Source organism: Pyrgilauda ruficollis, unplaced genomic scaffold (genome assembly GCF_017590135.1).
Source record: "Pyrgilauda ruficollis isolate IOZ18807 unplaced genomic scaffold, ASM1759013v1 scaffold40, whole genome shotgun sequence".
Classification (NCBI taxonomy): Eukaryota; Metazoa; Chordata; class Aves; order Passeriformes; family Passeridae; genus Pyrgilauda; species Pyrgilauda ruficollis.
Genome location: NW_024525490.1, coordinates 9,716,083 through 9,738,265, shown reverse-complemented (window position 1 = coordinate 9,738,265; position 22,183 = coordinate 9,716,083). Strand labels below are relative to the sequence as shown.

General features: G+C 37.9%; 1 protein-coding gene across 4 annotated transcripts in view; it reads right to left on the bottom strand.

The window, feature by feature from the left end:
* Positions 1-109: 109 nt before the first annotated feature.
* Positions 110-22,183, bottom strand: part of SMAP1 (small ArfGAP 1) — a 91,482-nt gene continuing 69,408 nt past the window's right edge. For all 4 annotated transcript variants that reach the window (XM_041477439.1, XM_041477440.1, XM_041477441.1 and 1 more), the window contains 4 exons: positions 12,974-13,101; positions 4,348-4,516; positions 3,384-3,715; positions 110-1,086 (listed from right to left, as the gene is read on the bottom strand). In XM_041477439.1, coding sequence (XP_041333373.1) covers positions 952-1,086; positions 3,384-3,715; positions 4,348-4,516; positions 12,974-13,101 — 764 coding nt within the window. In that variant the 3' untranslated portion in view covers positions 110-951. The remainder of the gene's footprint in view (positions 1,087-3,383; positions 3,716-4,347; positions 4,517-12,973; positions 13,102-22,183) is intronic.

The following is a 22,183-nucleotide window of genomic DNA, read 5'->3' as shown; positions in this document are numbered from 1 at the left end:
TGGTCTAAATATCTGTATAAATGGATCCTCCAAACTGAACATGTTTTACTTCATTAAAAGTACCAAACAGGTCATACAATAATGAAATAAAAAACCCACAATCATTTACGGATTTATCCTTTTAATATAGGGAAATAACATTTTATCATTACGAGGCACCATAAAATGTAAACACAATCACTGTCATAAACCTGGATCTCTCTGCAAGACAAAATACATCTGTTCACACCGAGTTACCTTGAATGTATATTGTGCTGTCAGTTCTCTTTTAACACTGTGCGCCTGCCTCCTGAGCCAGGTCAGAGACTTTACCACAGGAAATTCAAATGCATCAAATGCTCATCTTTAGAAGAATAAACTATTGATTTGTAGAATTACAGTAACATCCAGGTTTATCTTTCTTTTAATAACCACATTCCCTGTTATGCACACCATAACAACATCACAGTGAAATGTATGATGAAACAAAATTTGTTTGATACACTAGAAAACATTGCTCAGTGATACATTTACATTCTATTTATATATGATTAAACATTTGTTCATACAGTACCTTCTACAGGATTACTGGGTAATTTTGGGGGGTTGGGGTTCATATTTTTGGATATTACTAACATGATAGCTACATCCCTTATATGCAAACATTTGATCTAGAATTTTGAGGGAAAAAAAATCAGTATGTGGTTAAGCAGCTTCTTAATATGGTCTATGAAATCATATGCATTGTATGAAAATGCTTCCAATGATGTATAAATATATTTGATCTGCTTTTCACTACATCAAATTTAAATCAATATAGACCACAACACGGTCAGTCAGTTATATTCTTAATCTGAACAGCTGGGGAAAAAGAAAAAGAATATATATGTACATGGAAGGAACAGCAAAAGTAAATGTATTTGAACAAGGAATGTTAGGTGGCTGTTCTGGGAAAGATTTCTATTGCAACTTTCATTTCCACAGTTGTGTGCTGAGAGTCTGGCCAGAGGAGCTTCCAGTCCATCCTGCGGCTGTGTTGGGGGGCTGGCCAAAGCCCATCACGTTGCTGGAACTGCTGAGGTTCATTCCAGCCATTTGCTGATTCATCTGCAAAGCACACACACACACATGAACCTGGTTAGCACTGGCACTGAAACACAGCACGCTGCTAGCCAAAAGCAGTCCTGCCAACCAGCCACCCAGTTACATTTCCCTAAAAATATTTCTCATTAAATAAAAATATTGACTCTATCTAAGTTTCTAAGCTTTTTCTGGAGCCCTTCAACCACCAACATACATCAGTTGATGGGCTGCAGCACTTGGTGTATGTGTCACATGAGAACTGACAGCATGTGAAGGAGGTGGCCAGTGTGGCTGGTTGGTGAAAGTTTGCTTTCACAATTTCAAAGCTAACAAACAAAATTGTAGTAACTGTAATAAAGAAACAGCAAAGCCAGTAATGTAGTCTTGTCTGCACTTGCAGCTCCAGATTTTTTTTTTTTCCCAGCAACATTTCTTTGGAGACTTCATAATCTTGACTACATCAGTTTTTACAGAAATTGTCCATTTAGGTGACAATCAACAAAGAATGAGGTGAATTTATAAACTTGAGTATTATCCAACCATCCTTGCTAAAGAATCTACCCCAAATGCTGTAATTCCTTAAAAAAAAAAAAAGTAAAATAATCCATATGAAATTAAATTCACATGAATTTAACATCTAGCTAAAAGTGGGAAAGAATTCAAAATTCAGCACATTCACTTCAGAGCTGCTGCAAAATGATTTGTAGTCTTTACAAATATCTAGTCACTGTAATTTTAAATGCTCAATGTCAAAATGAGTTTAGGAGCAAAAGAGCATTTGGATCAGCAATTAATAATCAGAGCCAATGAACAGAGATGTTGGAGAAGTAACACTTGATTCAAACTAAAGGCAGCACTAGGTGAAAGTCAGAGTTTATTTAAACATGAGTGAACAATACCAGGTTGCAAAATGAAACTGAAACACTGGTAAAAAATTCCAGTAAATTGCAAACTAGCATTTCAGGGTAAAATTAAGTTCCGTATGCTTTCACACAGAACTGTGTATCTGCAGAAAACAAGCCACCACTGAACCTGGAAATATAAAAAAAGGCTGATAAAAACATGCTTTACCCAGTGGTTCATCTCTTCTGGAATATATTCTTAAGCAGCAGACTATATAAAACATGTTACTCTGGTAAAGCAAGCTCTCCCCCTTTCAACTAGTCAGAGTTTAGATCAGAGTTCTGCAGACTGTGGAATGGCATCATACTGACAACATCTGATGTGCAAGGGGTACAGGAACATGTGAAGAACTTGTTCAGGAGCCAAGTTTTAACATGTAATTGATAAGAGGCAAGATTTTAATTTCAAAGTTGATATGAGTCTTTTTAAAGCTAGCTACCTATGAAAAGACTGCCACCAGCATATCTGCAGATTTTTTTTGATCTGATATTTTGAAATTTTCACTTTTAAGAATTACTTTTCAAAGCAGAATGACAGCCTGTATTTTCAAACAGGAGCTGTTTTAACCATGCAGGCAATGCTGTTTACCTTCATAAATGTTCACACCGTAAAATGGAGCAGAACAGTAAAAATTTGTATCATCCAATTTAAGTCAGTCAGTAAGGTTCTCTTCCTGCATTACTAAGTAAGAAGTATGGATTTATTATATTGTTATCATAATACAAACAATAGTATGAAAAAAATAGTTGCTATCATCCACGCTGAACTCCAAGGGAATAATTTTAGTCTGATCCCTCTGCCTCACCCTGCCCTCATAAATGCTCAAATACTTGATTTCAAGATGTTTCCTTAGAAAATGTACAAATACAGTACTACACGTACATTAACCCTTCTAGAGAATCTTTGAAACATGTTTAAAACATAGGATGGAAATGCTACAGATAAATAACAGACACACCTAAGCAAGTTATCTACAGGAAAATGTTAAGAGCAGAAAGCACTTCGCATTCCACCAAAATTTATCCTGAAATCTGAGAATGAAAGTATTTATTGTTAATGGCTATCCTTGAGAAGTTAAAATTCTGCTTTTAGTTATAAGGCTGTGTTTCATTCCCAAATTTTGTAACTCTACCTGAGCTAAGCTTTTTACTTGGCTGGCTCTGATGACAGGATGAGAAGAGAGCTATGGAAGCTGAGAACTGAGTTTGGTCTACCCTGGCAAAATTATTCTGTGCTTTCGTAGTAGTTATCTTTCATTGAACTATTCACTGGTTTGTTAACATGTGCCTCTGAGCAGTTCACAGTCCAGTAGTCTTTAACTTGGCTACACTTAACCTTCCTCCTACTGCCACATATTTTGTATTTGAAAAGCATCATTATTCATAATTCACTCTTGTCTGGGAATGGCCAGTCTTTACCTGAGAGAGGTTCCATTGAGCTTGTTGGTTTTGTTGCAATCCATACTTATTTTGTGGTGGTGTGACCATCTGTCCCACCATTCCACCTTGAGGTCCAACGACAGTTTGAGGAAGTCCCATCACACCAGTTGGTGCAGTACCAGTAAATCCATTGGGCACTCCCACTCCTACCATCACGCCTGTGCTTTGTCCCATGACTGGCACTGATTGTCCCATCATATTTCCCATCATCCCAGTTGCTGCTGGCACAGGAACTCCCATGGCTGGAAAGCCTTGAAAGTGAGTTGATGGTTGTGTGGTAAATGGCATAGAAGATGAGCCCATGAACATACCTGTACCAGAGAAGGGAAGATTTCAGCAGAAGTGTCTCGTGATTTTCCACCCCCATCCCATAAGTCAGAAGTGCACCAAAATAATTGTAAGGGTAACTCTGTCCATCTGTATGTCAGTGTTGCCAATTTAGCTTCTGGTAAAAGCAAAAAACTACTTTGAAACTCTCAAAGGAAAGGGACTCACCACGAGCTAAATTGCCAGGAAAGTCTGGCATCCCTGCGGTGAACCAGAATCTTTCAGTTGCTGTATTGGAGCTTTGTGTTCACACAAACACAGCTAAACCAAAGCTCTGACAGTTCTGCAGAGATCCTTACAGACTGCTGCCTGCACACTGGAGACTCAGACCCTCACTGATTAATTGCATGGCAGAATCCAACTTCACAAATCTTTCAGTAAATTGTACACTTGATAACTTGAACAGCTATAAATAAATTAAAATCACATATATGTTTTTCTTTAGCATCCATATTACATTTCAGTAGTTTTTCTCAGTTTTATAAAGCTGAAAATAAAAACCTTCATTTGAATATATGTAGCATGTACCCAACCTTAGCTTTATACTTGTAGGAGGTAACTTTTCTAGATAAAGATTAAAATAGGACTGCACAGAAACCTTCACAACATTATTTACCCGGAGCGTTTTGCTGCTGCATTGTTCCTGTGCCATACAGTGATAAAATGGAGTCTTTGGAGAGTTGTTTCTTTGCTGACTCTTCGGATTTTGTTGTTTGCTCAGTAAATAGATCAAGATCCCCGGCTGCTCCAGACAAGGTGGCAGCTGCTGGTTTAGTGGAAGTGCTCTGGGAAATAAAAGACAAGACAGACTACTGAAAGAAACTAGCAAAAGATGATGTTAAATATTTGCTGTACAGCCTTGCCCCTCAACTTAATAAAACCTCATTAATTGACAAAAACTAAATTTAAGTGAATGGGAATTTAAAAATATGTGGTATGACTAAAGACAGAAAAAAGCAGTACAGGCAATATGGAAAGACCTTCAGACCAGATGGAGGTTACAAAACAAAGAAAACTAAATCTTCAGCCAGCTTCAGGGTGTACACATACAGATTATTCATTTCTGTTGCTTCTACATTTTTCATCAGTGAGAAGCATAAATCAAGAGCTGAAGTTAGATTATGAAAAATAATTAGGAAATCAATAAGGAGATTAAAATTCACATCTCATTAATCCTCTCATGTGCAGAATAGATTAGAGAAGAGCTAAAACAAAAGATTAAGTGCTTTGAAATGTATCTTTGGAGAAAAGGCAAAATTTTGGTTATCTACTTCAAGTAATAAAATTTCTAAAATACATTGTTCATAATTGGCTTAGAGCTCTGTAAGCACGTTTCACTTATTGAGAATGCATAATTATCTGAAACTTACTGCAATCTACAAATGAAAAACTAAAATACAGACAGGCTGTCAGGCTTTGTACTGCTCTTGCAACAGAATGTTTTGTAAGCAAATTACATCCAGTCTCTCAGTGCTGTTATGTTGCTGTTCATACTCATACAGTTCCATATGGGGGATTTCTAGGGTAACCAGGCAATACATAGGCTCTCGTTATATTTCTTAAAATACACAACTCATCCTGATACCAGTGGGAACTTCTAGTGCAAATCAACTGCATGCACAATGAAAAAGAGCCAGAACTGCAAATCATACTTAAACTATGGCCCTATTTAGTCGAGCTAAGTGATCCCCAACTGCTTAGCATATACCTACTGTGCCCACAGCTTGCATGAGTTTCAACTCTTCTCCATACTAAAGGAAAATCTTCCTTGGAATACCACTGTCAATGAACTCAACATGCAACCAGGTCTGTTTATTGAGATCCCATACCCAAGTTTAGCAGACAGACAAAGGGCATCACAAAATACACAGATATGGAACACCCCTATAATCTTCCTTAAAGCAGCTATCTCGGATCTGCTGCTTTTGCTGGTGTGCTGCTGACTAAGCCCTGAAAAGTCCACTATGGTCATAATGGATTTGTTACAAACACAATACAAATATTCAATATGCAGCTTCAAAAAACACATTAAGTATATGACTTCTGAAGTGCTAAAACCTCTAGCATAAGGCAGTGCCACAGATTAGGGAAAAAAATCAAAACAACACATAACAATTCTGTTACCAGCTAAATTTGCAAGAAACCAGCAAGAGAAAGGACTGCAGATTCACACAATTGATAGTAAAAAATTTTCAAAACTGCTGTAGAAAGGGAAGAGAAGAAAAAAAAAAAAAAAGGGGGAACTTTCTGGAAAGTGAAAAACCTGCATTTATACTACAGCAAATTTGGGCCAAAGTCGATAGGACTAAGTGGGCAACCCAGACAGGGCTGACATCACTACAGAGGGAACATGTGAAACCTCTCTAGCCAGTGTACAATTAAATTATCCTATTTTTTCTGTAGATATTAAAAAAGCTTCTTCCTTCTCACAATAATTTCTGGTTGCAAAGCAAATCAATTTTTATTTAAGTGGGTAGTAGGAAGCCCTATTTGAGACAATTCTTTATCAGTGTGACATAACCAGTCTTTAAAAATACCAGAATCAGATTTAACAACATGTTCAGATAAAAGCCCATCCTGAAGAGCAGTACTAGTTTTCCTGTGCATATACCCAGGAAGGCCCATTACGGAACTGTTCCCTGGTGACACGCATCTCCTGTGGTGCCTGCCTGGGACAGCCCCTGTGCCACAGCTGTGCCCAGCAGGCTGCAGGGAGGAGGACACAGGAGCACTGCAAGTGGGTGAACAGAGGGAGCTTCCCTTTTGCTGCCTGCAGGCAGCAAGGAAGGGATGTGCTTTTCTCTAGAAGGCAGAGCTGGAAGCCTGGAGGTCTGATCATGTTATGTTTACAACCTAAGATTAAATGTTCATTTAATGTCTCTTCATTCGGTTTGGTTTTGGAAGATCCTCAAAGGAGCCAAAGCACCGGACAAGTACTCCCTGAAGTGTTCATCAGCTGAATAAATGGAAGGGAATGCAAAATACATGGCAAGAAAACAGCAGGTGGCATCCAAGGTAAAAAACAACCAACATTGACATGATTTTTGTATCTCTAACATTGTCATGCTACCCAAGACCTCCATAAAAACACACCTGGCATTCATATAACCATTTTCCTACACACCGTGCTCTTAGAGAGTCATTATCCTAAACCTAAATGCTCATCAGGTGCTTAAGGATCATACTGATAAGCAGTTTCATGATATCAGTGCAACAGATTTTTCCCTACAAATTGAAAGAGAGGTGGCAACAGAGGAAATTAAAGAGGGACAGTGGGACACACGGAGTTGAGAGAAGGACTGCAGGAGAGAAAAAAGCACATGTGCACTTTCCTGCTACTGGCATGTCTCTGGCTCTGGCTAGTATCTAGGAAAGTAGGGATGGCCTGTAGAAAAGCCAGGCCTCTACTCTTTTCTATTTGTATGGTGATAAATAATAGCCCCACACAATATTTTCAATTTCTCCCTGCTGAATGGAAGATCTATTTGCATAGGGGAAAATACAGCCTAGCACACAATTATTCTTATGTAAGCAAGGTACTAAGTACATTATTAAGGTCTTAAATTCTATATACAATTCTTACCCTTTTTATCTTTGCACTGTAAATGGACTTGATGTTTATTTCAACTCTTCCTGTTTTGATTTCGCATATTTTGTTTTTAGACATCTACCCAGTTCCATTAAAAATAATCAACTGTTATTTCCTGTTAATAACTAATGAGGAAATGAGCACTCAACTATATTCAGTTCACAAAGAAAAACACTAAGAAATCTCATCTGTTCTCTTGCTTTTAGGAATTATCTGCAATATCTGAAAAAGATTAAGATTTCTATCACTTTCTCAAATCATATCCAAGAATATAATTAACCTCATAATAAAATTAAAAATTCAACTTTATTTTTTGCTGCATGTCCAGTACTCACAACAAGCAATACATTTCCTTTGCAATCATCCTTGTCTAGGCTTGAAAACATTTATATTCCCTGCCGTCCCATTTCCAACTCCTTCAGATTTCCCTTCTCTAGAACTCAAAATAAATTTTTGTTCCTCTAGATTCTGTTCAGCTGACTCCTTCTGGTTCTGGAGTATGATGTCTGCCCTTTCACTGTCCTCCATCTAAGGCATTTAAAGCACCAAAGAGAGTATAATCATTAATTCATAAATGGTTTGGGTTGGAAGGGATCTTAAAAATCATCAAGTTCCAACCCCCGTCACCAGATCAGGTTACTCAGAGTCCTGTCCAATCTGGCCTTGAACACTGCCAAGGATGGGGGCATCCACAACTTCTCTGGGCAGCCTGTTTCAGAGCCTCACCATCCTAACAGTGAAGAACTTTTTCCTAATATTGAATGTAAACCTATGCTTTTTCAGTCGGATGCCATTTTCCCTTGTTCTGTCACTAGACTCCCTAAAAAAGAGTCCCTCCCCATCTTTCCTGTAGTCCACCTTCAAATACTGAAAGGTCACTGTGTTTCCAGAGCCTTCTCCAGGTTGAACAACCCCAACTGTCTTGGCCTCACTTCACAGGACCAGTGCTCTATCCCTCTGAGCATCTTTGTGGCCCCCCTCTGCTCCAACAGGTCCATGTCCTTCCTCTGTTGGAGCCCCAGACCGCAGGCAGGGCTCTCATGAGAGTGTAGCAGAGTCGGGGAATCACCTCCCTTGACCTGCTGGTCCCACTTCTCCTGAGCAGCCCAGGATACTGCTGGGTTTTCAAGCTGAAAGTGCTCATTGCCAGCTCAGATCTGCACCCACCAGCCCCCCAAGTCCCTCTGTGCAGGCCTGCTCTCAACTTACTGCCCAGCCTGTAGTCACGTTTGGAATTGCTCTAACTCCATTAGAAGAAATGAAACTTTTGCTTTCAGATACCCGAAAATATAGACGGGGTAAAGCAAATGTAAGCACAAGCTACAAGCATTTCAACTGATTGTGTTGGAATAGTACTACACAGCCCTCCAGTCTTGCCTTGTTTAAATAACCCTCATGATAAAGCAAATTTCTGAAACAACACATTTTTTTACATAAAATCTGAGGACTCTGACACATTAATATCACCACAATTCATTAATAAGTTGAAACTTGTCTGCCAATCTATGGCAACCATGCTAGATACACACACTGCACCTCAGGGAAAAATGAGTATTTATGAACATCTCTTTATCTAAAATATGCCACCAAAGTTTTTCAGATATGAATCATGAAAAACTTACACCATCTCTATGAAAATACACTTTTGTAGCCACTGAACTGATTCTCACCTCCCAATACAGTACAATTCAAATCAGGCCCACACACACACACACACACTCACACACAATCCAAGAAAGTTTAAGCTGACTAGATTTGAGTATCCTGCTTGGAGAAAGACATATTAAATATTTCACTGAATTAATACTTCCAAACTTAATACCTCACAGTTCTCCCCTTCTCTTCCTCAATAAAAATTTCACTGAAGAATGAAGATCACACTTTAGCTGGAAGACATACCATACAAAATTTGAAATTAACATCTGGCTAAAACAATTTAGGAGATTGTTTTATAAAAATGATAGACCTTTGTTGAACCTCAGTTCCTACACAATATTTGGCAACAAACCCTATTCTAACACCTATAATTTAGCTATGCCCACTTCACATGAAAAAAACATAATTAAACATATGAAATGTTCTTATTTCCTTTCTGTGCCCATAAATAATGCATAATTTATAGCACATGCCTTTTATCTAGTTCTACTGTAGAAGCTGCTTAAGGTAACTCTTCTTAAACCCCCCTGAATTTGCTAATAGACAAAATTCTATAAAGACCCAAATTATTCTGTCACATATTGTTCTTTACCAGTCCTTTACAAATTCAACTGTTTGCATAATAGCACAGAGCCATACAGAATGGTGGAAGAAACATTTTAAATATTTTTGAAAACTGTGATAAAGACACATATCTGAAAGCAGAGTCAAAGTACTCATGATCATCAATGTTCAAGTCACATTTGAAAAAGGAGAAACAAATCCTTTTATTTTCACTTGAAAAACATGTCTTGGCTATGACAATGGACATAAATCCTAAGTTTTGCAGACATCATGAAGTTTCAGTCTCATAATAAAACATTCAAACAGACATTTCTGTGCTCTACAGTGCCATAAAACAGAGTGCATTTAGCATTAAATGCTGCCTTTCAGGTTAAAATGGAGAAGAAAAGCAATCTTGTGAAAACTCAAGGGTCATACAGATCAGTTTGAGGTGCACCAATAAATTCCCTTCTTTTTCAGAAGAAAAGCTCTCAAATCTCACTGTGGCAGCTCAGACACACCTACAATGCAGAACGTAATGGTAAATATCTCAGCGAGAAAGCAAGCCATGCTATTCCACATTTGAACCTCTTCTTCTACTTAATTTTTAAAAATTTCAATAAATTCAGTTAATAGATATTCAAACAAGTTGAAGCCAGGGTTTGATGATGGACTTCTACTTTAAATTTTACAATTTCAACCACAGGAACTGAATGTTAGGGTTACTCAACTGCTGATCTGAGTTCATGCCCGCTTCACCAATAACCACCTCACACAAAATAATTTCACATAATAATAACACCTCTTAATTATTTCAAGAAATTTAAATAGATCAAGTCCTTAAACCCTCCCATAGTAAGGCACCCTGCATTCTTCCAACTCTTCTCTGAATCCCATACAACTTTTTTCCATGGTGCAAGGTGAAAGATCTTACAAAATACTTATAGCACTGCCAAATGAGAGGCAACTTCTCCCTAGTCTCAGCTCCCAGACTAGACACCACCATCCTGGTCTTGATAATCCTGAAGAAAAACAGGATAATAATAATAATAATATTCAGGATAATAAACACCCAGGATAATAATAATATTCTCTTTGCCTCACTTCAGCAAGCAACCCACATAATCACCATCAGAAACCTGTCTTCTGCTACCTACCCGTGTTCCTGTCTCTTATCTGTAGATTATCTGATTACACTACATTTTCTTTGAGATACTGATTAAAAATGGAAGACAAGCAAGAATTAAATCTTGCAATACACCATAAGGATTGTGTGCTTGATAAAAAAATGCTTGCTGAAAGTTCTGTTTGTTCCTCCTGATTACAGCACTCAGAGGAAAGAAAAATGTCACTACAAATCTGGACAGGTTTGTTTACAGCAAGTGAACATATTCATGCTTTCTAGTACATAAACAAGGTGATACTCACCAGATATTGAGAATAGTATTGTCCTTTTTACCACTTTTTAATCAATTTAGTAAGTACCATACTTAGTCTAGAAATTAGCACAAAGATGAACACCATGCCAAAATATTACTCTCATAAAAAGTCCAGTGACCAAATCTTTATCACAGAAATGCCTTTAAAATGTTATACATACATACAATTCAGCATGCTTTAGTAGCTACTCCATTATTTAACCCATCACTAGTCATTATCACCTAGGGTATCACCCTTTACTTTGCTTTTTTTCCCTCTTAAATATTTAGCCTTCTTTTGGATTTCCAGCATTCTTCAGCTAAATAATTCTTTAACCAGCAGGTCACATCACATGTCCAAGGAATAGAAACAAAAATAGGCTTTTCTCTTCTTTCTTAGGTTGCTCTTTTCTCCTGGGCACACAGTAACCACATACAGCAGTCATCATTTCCAGCTTCAGAATGGCTGGAAAGGGGGAAAACCAGAATTCAGTGCTACCCATTATGTACAATACTACCATTGGCCCATTTATTTTGAGATCTGGTGAAAACTTCACAATTCTAGATTTGAATTTACTCAATCTACACCCAAATGTAATAAATTAAAAACTAAGGGAAGCTAGAAAGGGGTTACTGCTTTGCACATCTAGCTCTACAGGGATCAATTTTGACATAAAACATTAGAACAGCAGATAACAAGCACTCAAATGTTGCTCTTCCTAGTACTTTGACCAGAGACTTCCACAAGAGATAAGAAAATCTACACCAACAATTTCCTTTGCAATTTTAGCTAACACATCCAAATGCAAATATACATGTTATTTCCCTCACTGTTTATGGGTAGCTTAACACAGGGTGGGAAGTTTGCTCTATCTGTAGCATGATGTTTAAAAAGAAACATAGTTTCAGTCTCTGAAACTCTCGCTAGCATGTTGCACAAAGTCAGCCCTCAGCAGCAAGCAGGGAAAGAAGAGTAAAGGGTAACAAAATTTGTTGAATAACACGTCTGCTTTAAGGCACACAGAACTCCTTTTCATCATTATCTCTTTTCATCATTATCTCTTCCACGGTACATACTATGAAAACTAAAGGATGAAGAGAGTACAGATCACACATCCCAGAATCATAAATTCAAGAATACACACAATTCTTTCTGGTTCAGCACAGTGAGACAGAAAGCCCTACACAAAAATAAGCTTCTAAATGACCTTAACAAAATGCCCCAGATGGAGAAGCTACCCCAGCACTACTCCAAAACCTCCCTCTCAGAAGCCAGTCTGGGTACATGTGCATCACCAACACCCTGCTCTTTGAGTCGTATGGCTGCTTTAGGAGAGCTGCAGCTTCAAGCAGTTTCTCTGTGTGTCCCAAAGCCGCCTTTCCAGGCTACAGCAGGCATGGTGGTGGTTTGCTGCCAAACCATCATGGCTATAAGAAGGAGCAGGCCAGGTGCAAGAGTTATACTACTCTCAAGTACAAGTTCCAAGATGATACAAAAGACAAATCAGCCCAGGTAGCAACATAAATTTTTTTTGATATCTGTTCTTGATTTTGAGTATGAAACCTCAGACCCCAAATTTTTAGCAGGTCTAAGAGAGAAGCATCTGCTGCAGCCTTTCCTAAATATCAGCGTCACAAAGCAATAAGAGGTCTTAAAAAGGATGACTTGATGCCAAATAACCTGAGAACATAAAGTTATATTCAGCAATACCTATTAAAAAAAAAAAAAAGACCAAAGAATATAAATGAAAAGAAAACATTACTACCATCACCAGGGTAAGACAGAATCCAATTTAGCTGGATAACCAGAAGGAAAGACCACACCATCTACTTCTATATCCAAACAGTCTAGAAGCTTGAAGAGGTGAGAAAAATATCAGTGTTACAGTTTAAGCATCTCTAGTCATGAGGTGCTTAAGATGTGTTGAGAAGTGTGCACTCCTTCTGTGAGAATGAACAATTTCCTAAAGGAAAATACACATGTGCGTGTAAATATTTACACATACATATAACAAAATATGCTTCATAAATTTTACCTGAGCAGGAGGTACTGCAGCTGCTGGTAAAGGATTAGAGATCATTGGGCCAAAGATATCCAGGTCATCATTCAGTGCTGTGACAGCAGCAGTGCCTCCATTTGTAACAGATGCTTCAGCTGGACCATCTAAAAAAAGCAACAGAATCACTTTTAAAGTGAAAATTATGAATATCTTAACACCATGAGAATAATTAAAGCTGTTTATTCCCTCCTACCCTGCCTCCATCAAAGATGTGCTCAATTTCTGAGATATTTTTCAGACTGTGATATTGTTCAGATTTTGTAAAGACCTTTTTCCCAAAGAAGATGAGACATTACTGTCCTTCAGAAAAACACCAAACAAAAAACAACCAATGGCAAAAAACCCACTTAAAACTTCCCTAAGGACAACCACAGCAACTTAACAGTACACACTACTTATTTTTCAGGAGTCTCTGCACACCAACATTTGTAGTAAGAATTTAAATAGATGTCTTACTGAGAAGGTCCAAATTTGGTAGCCATGTATCAGACAAAATGCACTCATCTGTGCTCCAGAATTAAAATTCGCATTTTAGAATCCATTAAGTTATTCTTGATATGCTAATTTACTCAAGGGTACATAAATAAACTTTGCACTAGGGAAAAGGTCCACTCTTCCCCTTCTTCAAAAGTACTGTGCACACCCTTTATTTTATAGCTCCATACAAGCACACCTGCCAGGCACACTGAGCTAATAACCCGTAAGAACCTATGGTTCTCACTCTGAGCCTTGGTGTCTGTAAGCCACTTCAACACATGAACACATTTACTGATCTAGGTGAAAGGGGATGCATGCATGACAAAAAAAGAATTATGCCTTAAAGAGAATTTACAATAAAGTACTTTAAAAGATACAGGGACAAAAATATCACAGAAGTGTTTTTAAGGAACAGAGCAACCATCTTTTCATTTCAAGCTGCTCAAGAAAACAACATAAGAATTGTCTAATAAATTTATACCTAAGCATATAACAAGTGGGTTGCCATTACACAGATCTTGACAAATACAAACGTGACTCTAGATTCTGCTGAACTTTATAATGACTGAATAGTCCTAAGAGCAAGTTTAAGAAAGCTTATATAGGCAATAGAAGAAGTTAAGTCTAAAATTAATCAATCTCAGTGCAGAAGTCAGACTTCTCTAGTAGAACAAACTAGCTGAATTAAGTAAAAACTTTCTCTGCAAAAGAAACACTGCCATGACTGGCACAGCTGTTTATACATCACAGGAGGGTCAGTATTCAAAAAACCCTAAAATACAGTATGCTGAAAACAGTACACTGCTACTAACATCGTAAGACTGCATTCTGAAACAATCCACTCAGAAGATCATTACCCACGGATGCTGTGCTGGTTTTGGCTGGGATAGAGTTAATGTTTCTTTCAGTAGCCAGTATGGAGCTCTGATTTAGATTTGTGCTGGACACAGTTGATAACACAGGGATGTTTTTATTATTGACAAGGAGTGCTTGCACAGTGTCAAAGGCTTTTCTACTCCCCACCCCACCAATGAGGAGGCTGGGAGAGTACAAGGAATTGTGAGGGGACACAGCCAGGACAGTGACACCAATTACCAAATGGATATTCCATACCCAACACACGATGCCAACACATGGTCAGTAAATAAAGCAGTGGGAAGAAGGAGGTGAAGGAGGAGGAGGAAGACCTTTGGAGTGATAGCATTTGTCTTCCCAAGTCACTGTTACACGTGATGGAGCCCCAGTTCCCTGGGGATATCTGAACACCTGCCTGCCCATGAAAGTGGTGGATGAATTCCTAGTTTTGCTTTGCTTACATGCATAGCTTTTACTTTATCTGTTAAATTATTTTTATCTTAACCAGCAAATTTTCTCACTTTTACCCTCCTGATTCTCTTCCCCATCCCATGTGGGGAGTGAGCAAGTGGCTGTGTGGGGCTTAGTTGCCAACTGGGGTCAAACCATGACAGATGCCTTCTCATTTCTGCCTGCCTTTGATGAAGGTGAAGTGGCCATGGGAATGAACTGACAATACTAGATCTTCTATGCTGAGTAAAAAGTGAGTGGCTTGAGGAATGTGAAGTAGCCACCTCAGTCAGTTTTATTACTCTTCTGTGATTTGACTTTGCTGGGGGACTGGTGTTGCACTGATTCTGAAAAGCAAAGTTATAAACTCAGCTATGATTATGACAGAGCTATTTACACCTTAATGCAAAGGTCTCTTCTTTCCCTTATTTCTGATGAATGGAAGCCAGTGGACAGCAAAATGACCATACGTAGAATCTGCTGCACCATTTGATGCATATTAGTGCTGTGAGATGTGTGTAAATAAAAGTACTGGTCATTTAAGCATAAGCTTATTTTGAGGTCATTCTGCAGACTGACAGTTCCAAAAACATCTCCCCAAAGGTTCACTGTTTCAGATAAATTTAGGAATGAACAGTGCATAATTTTCAAGCAAAAGGACTGTCAGGAATTAATAATTTAATGTTCTCATTTTCTCAGCCAGGCACATGTACTACAAAAAAAACCCCAAAAAATCCAAACTTTCTTGTCATATTCCAAAGCAGTTTAGATTTCCTGAATGTAAGGGCGTTTAACATAGAAGACTGAAAATTTAAATGCAATCATTTACTGAAACAAGCACTTCACATATTTAGAACAGTCATGACAGAACTCATTTGCAAAAATATAGTATTTTTCAAGTGTTTAACATGCTGCTTATAAACTAATATTATGAAAACTCAGATTTTTGCTAGATTTGTCCGTAAGGATGTTATTTGGTAATGCCTTTCATCTCTTACTGAATAAATACCTCTCTGTCTCTACTGGTGCAGAAACCAGGTATTTTGAATTACTGTTTACAACACTGTTTTAAGCCTGTATGAATAGCATTAATAGATGATCCTGTATTACTGATTTCTCAAAAGGTAATAGTTTGGAGCATTTATATCTATTAAAAAGAGACTCCAAAAACCTTACCCCTTCCCTACTGAAAGAACTAAGTTTCAGAATACAGAAGAAAACCTAACAGTGCTTTTACTCCATTTATTACTTGTAGCAATATTAGTGTTTCCACTTAAATATATTTGCATGCAGGCACATACAGTCTTGTTTTCAACACAGTATTCACAGTTCTTATACAGAAATTATGGATAGTGTCAACTTCAACGCACTAGGTCATGGATTAGGATGTATTTCCTCCTTTTCCTTATCATTTAAAAATATTTCTGTAATATAAGAAAGATACTTCAGCAGAGTCCTCAGTTTTAATTTATTCTAAGTATATCACTATTCATTCAACATATGCCACCTATCATTAAAACCCGATCAGAAGACGTGGTGTGTACATGATAGAAGGAAACACAGCTGTAGCCTTCCCAGGGAACAGGTAAACATCAGACTCAGTTACATGGGCCTGTCTGAGTATTTTGAGAAATGTATAGCTTCAGCCATCACAGGATTACTTTGAAGCAATTAGCTTTTGAGAAACAGTTCTTCCATCACTTTTCTGGAGAACACATCCATAGCTAGGAATGAAATGTTAGATGTATTAAAAACCACTGCAATGAGAGCAAATGCAAAGCAGGGCTTCCATGCTCAGTCAGAGAAGGGAATGTGAAGAGTCAATAGATGCTGTTCTTCACCCTTGCTCTTAGGTGTGGTTCCAAAACTTCTCTTCTTACAGTTTATGACAATATTACACATAATATACGAGTGCTGTCTGCCACACTGTAACAGCAGATGATGCTTCTGACTTCAGATTAGGAAATCTTGTTTCAGTTTGATAGCAGAGACAGGAACTGTTTACCAGGATGTACTCAATAACACAGTGAAGGGTTCCAGTGAAGTTACCTTTACAGTTCCTTTTCTGTATAGATTTTATTAATCCCTGACATGATGATTTCCAATTCAGTGCTGCCTTCTGTTATTCATATGCATCATAGCTTTCATATACATCATCACTCCTTGGTATTTTATCTCCACTGATAGTGAGAAAGACCAGCAGAAAGGCTTCAAAGGGACAGCAGGAGAGGAAACAGCAAAAAACCAGATCTGGTCTTAAACTCTAGATTTCTGAAACTCATTTTTTATGGACCAAACTGTTTACAAGAACTTTGTTACTAAGCAGCCACATATTTTTATATATACAATCATTTATGACAGCCATAGCAAGACTTTCAATAAAGAGAATATGCATATGATCATTTTTTACACCAAATTACTAGATAGGCAGAACTGAGAGAAATAGGTCAATAGTTCCAATAAAAATCCAGGGCAAAGATTCAAATAAGGTCTGTCTGGCCAAAATTATTGCAGAATTATTTAATGCATTAGTAAATTTTATTTACTGCTAAAACCTTTGCAGAAGGGAGAAAGCATTCACAGCATTTCTATATAATACTTCTGTAAATAAAATGTAGAAAGCCAGAAAGTTAGTAATGCCTCAAGTGGTTGTAAATGTTTTCCTTTTGGTAGATATATTGCTTACCTAAGCATAAGCTGAACATTGCAACAATACTATAAATGTTAACATATTTACAAGCTCAAGAAGTGGGTCCATACAAACCTCATGAGGTTCAGCCAGGCCAAGTGCAAGGTTCTGCACCAGGTCAGGGCAATCCATGCTATAAATACAGGCCTGAGGATGAATGGATTGAGAACAGCCCTGCAGAGCAGGGCCCATGGATCCTGGAGGATGAAAATCTGGACATGAAGAGGCAATGTGCACTTACAGCCCAGAAACTCAACTGTATTCTGGGCTGCATCCAAAGCAGCACGGCCAACAGGTTGAGGGAAGGGATTCTACTTCTCCACTCTGGTGAGACCCCACCTGGAGTGCTGCATCCAGCTCAGGGGTCCCTAGCACAGGACAGACATGGACCTGGTGCAGCAGGTCCAGAGAAAGGCCATGAGGGTGATCAGAGGAATTTCTCCTGTAAGGAAAGTCTGAGATAGTTGGGGCTGTCCAGCCTGGATAAGAGAAGACTCCAGGGAGACCTTACTGCAGCCTTCCAGTACCTGAAGACCTACAGAAAAGATCGGGACAGACTTTTTATTAGGGTTGGTAGTGATACAACAAGGGGAATGGTTCTAAACTAAAACAGGATACATTCAGACTAGATATAACAAAGAAATTTTTCACAATGAGGATCGTGAAAGGTTGCCCTGAGAGGTGGTAGCTACCTCTTCCCTGCAAACATTCAAGGCCGGGTTGGACGGGGCTCTGAGTAACCTGATCTAGTTGAAGATGTCACTACTTACGGCAGGGGGGTTGGACTAGATGCCCTTTAAAGGTCCCTTCCAACCCAAACTATTCTAGGAGTCTATGATCTATATGTGCATATATGATATTTATGTATTTACAAATCTATCTTTACCATTTCTTAAATGCAACTTTCTGACTTAGGACCAACCATGCTGCTTCGGTACTTACCCAACAATCCTGACAAAAGTACATTTCTCAGTTATGCAACAGTGAGCTACATTTCATATCACTATTAACTTCTCAAAACTTCAGAGAACTCTTTCAGAGAATATTTCCCATGCAGAAGCAGATAAGAAGCTTTTAGTATATCATATTTTACCTCCAACCATGCCAGATGAATGCCCCACACATCAAATTCAGTTAATGCCATAATAAATCTGTTTTCTTCTAGTTATTCATTGTAACTACAGTGGTTAATCCAGAATATGAAATTGTTTATTTTTTGAAGGGCACATCTGAACATGGCAAACGATGCAGAATACATAAAATGCACTTTTCTTCTTTCTGGTAATTCTGTAAAGTAATATAATTTAAAACCACTATTTTTTCCTTTTTTTTCCTCTCTATGTCGAAGTAATTTCTATGTGGCATACCTTGGCAAACACAATGATCACAAACTGCCTGTGTAATATTCGAATATTCCATGGACATTTGTACATAGCTATCATGATATTTTTAAAAAATATTAAGAAATCATTTACATCAATCTGCCATAAGAGGAGACATCTACCTTGTAAGTAAAAAATAAGTTAAAAAAAAAACAAACTAAAAAAGAGCACAGAGCACAAGGTTAACACTGGAGAGATGAAAATACAGCACCACCAATCATATAAGTGCTGAAGAACTGTGGTTTACACACTGTGACTTTCAAACCAAAGACTGTTTGCCATAATTACCCTATTAAAAATTCATTTTATAACATCCTGTATTATTGATTTTAGTGTCAATTTTAGATCTCCACATTTTCAACAGGGCATTCTTCCAGCATGGGTAACATCCAAATAATTGCAGAGATGACTAAAAAAGCACCTTCAGGCTTGGTCTACAGAAACAGGCTGTTATTTCCCACTGCTTGGGAAGAGAGGGAAGGAATCTGGGGTTGCACAGCAAGACCACTGACACTGCTGCCCGTAGAGAGCATAACAATATTTAGCTTGTTCATGTCCATTTCCCCACCTTTCTGTATGAGGAGTTCTGAACTAAAATCTATTCTGAATCAGAAAGCCAAAACCCATGAATGTTGTTGCATCATCAAAAAGTGAGGATCTAAACAGCATCTTAATAACAACCCCCTGATGAGGAAATCAAGGGAACCACATAGATCTATTTGAAAGGGCTCAGCCCAAACACAAATGTGACAGTACAGTCACTGAGAATATTATGCCTCTTCTCCTATTACAAGATTTAAAGGTACAATTCCCCAAGGCATATTTTCTTGAAAATTTTGCAATTCATAAAGAAAAGTGAAAGAGAGTTCCCTTTCAGAAAACTGCCCAGCTACAATTTTCGTAGGATAAATCCTATCTAAGGAAGTTTACCTTCTGATGAGGTCACTACTGCAAAACCAACTGAGACAATAAGAACAATGACCCAGAGACGAACACCACAGCCAAAGCCAGCAGTGAGGGAGGCAAAGTATTTTCTTGAGTAAGAAAATATTTTGCCAAGAAGCTGGGCTGTTCTGAAAGCCAAAATTATTCTAGCATGAATTCTGATCCATTAAAATTACTTAACCTGCTATCACAAGTGATTTTGAGCTGCCTTACTAAAAGCTAGTACTACTCTCCACTTGCAGAAATGAAGTCCTAAGAGAATGAATCCTCATTAGAAAAATGTCTGCTCAGTAAGAAGAACAAGCTAAGCAATCATATCCATTTTAATATTATTTGATATGACATATCAAACATTTTAATCAGCAGCACATCACTGCAGCAAAAGAGATGAGTGAAATTCTGGGATGTATCCACAGGGGTGCTACTTCTGAGGCAAAGATGCGATCATCCCACTCGACTCAGCACTTCCCAGGCTTCACCTGGAGTCTGTGTCCAGTTCTGGCTCCCAGAATTCAAGACAGACACAGACTGGAAAGGGTCCAAAAGAGAGGCATGAAGATGGCCAAAGGGCTGCAAGACCTGCTCTGTGAGGAAAGACTGAAGGGGCCAGTCTTTTCTCCCTGGAGAAGGGAAGGCTCAGGAAGACTCTCACCCCAGCATGCCAGTACTTGAAGGGTAGCTATGAGGAGGACACAGCTCTCTTTTCTCAACACACGGAGCCACACAGGGAAGACAGGAGGCAACAGGTACAAGTTTGTCAATGTAAGAAAGATATTTTTTACCATGAGATCAATTACTAGAACAACTCCACATGTGTCAGAGCTCCCATCACTGGACGTGTGCAGGCTGTGTGCCCAGATAGGATGCTAGATAGACAGGATGCTGGATAATCTCTACACTCCCCTTCCCATGGACTCCTTGGACCAGAAGGCCATTTGAAGTCCCTTCCAACCTGGACTATTCTATGGTTCTATGACATACTGGGTTGATGTGACCTCTCTTTTAATACTATCTGAAGTCTTCTATTGCAGGTGCTAATTAAAAGACAACTCTTCAAATAAAATATGCAGGTCTCCTCTCATTAACAAATATCTCATTTGCAGCTCAGTGGATTCGTGGATTCCAAGTGCTACTGGCTTATTACACTGCTTTTCAGTTTGTTATTTAAAAGATCTTTAAACATTCCCTCCTCTAAATTATGGAGGTTTAACATACATATTATAAACTTTGCCCTTTTTATATCTCACTGAAGAAGAGAAGCTGTTGAACACCAATTATAATACTATTTTCATTGCACATTACATCTCAAGTTAGCCAATGTAATCTGAGTTCATTACTGTATCGTAAAACAGTGTTACCAAGATACTTTTCAAATCATGACCAACAGAATACAGAAGCCTAGCAATCTCAAAACCGCATATTGATTAAATTTTAGGTTTTAATTACGTTGTTGGTCTGCTAAAGGAAAATAAAGGAGAATCAGCTTTCCATCAGGTCTAAATTACTTTTTTTTTTTTAATAGGCTCATTCTACATTCATTCTACGGTGTTAATTAAGATTTGTATGCCTATAGGAGCAATTACTTGGAATGAGATATGGACAACATACACATAACCCATGCAAAAATGGTACTTTACAGTTAGCTCAATGCCAGAGGGAAAAAAACATGTATTTTGGATGAGAATGTGAATATTAAAGCAGAGAAAACACTTATGTTTTGTCACATTATTCATACCTTGAAACAAAAATTTTTAAGAAAACCAAACCACTCTTCTACAAAGTGAAGTTTTTAGAACTGCATTTAAAAGACATATTAGCCTCCTCCAATATAATGTAGAAATAATGTAGAAAATTAAGAGTAACTATTACATGAATAAAAAGTGAATACTCTTAATATCCATTCACAACTTGTAGATTTTCCTAACATTGAATTTCAAAAGGAAATAAAAATACTGTAATATTTTATCCTTCCATTTACATTTTAAGATTCCATCAAGTGGAAAAAACTCTTTTAGAGCAACACGAGATAAATGAAAGACATATTTTATGAGAATGACCTATACACAACAGTATAGGCAGACAGTGTCAATGAAATTATTTTACTGGAAACTACTTTATTTACAGGACAAACCCATAGATACCTGCCAGTCAGAAAACAAAAAGGTGGATTAGATAAAAATGAATGATGGTTGTAGCCAGTACAGAACACTGAAATTCCCACTATATTAAGTTTTACAAGGTATTAGTCAGCTGCAGTCCGACACTTTACCATTCTTTTAACTAATACAGGAAATGTATGATATAATGTCTTTTACAGATACATGAATCAGATGACCTCAGCATTTTCATTAAAACGTACACTTATACCATAAACAATGAAATACTACA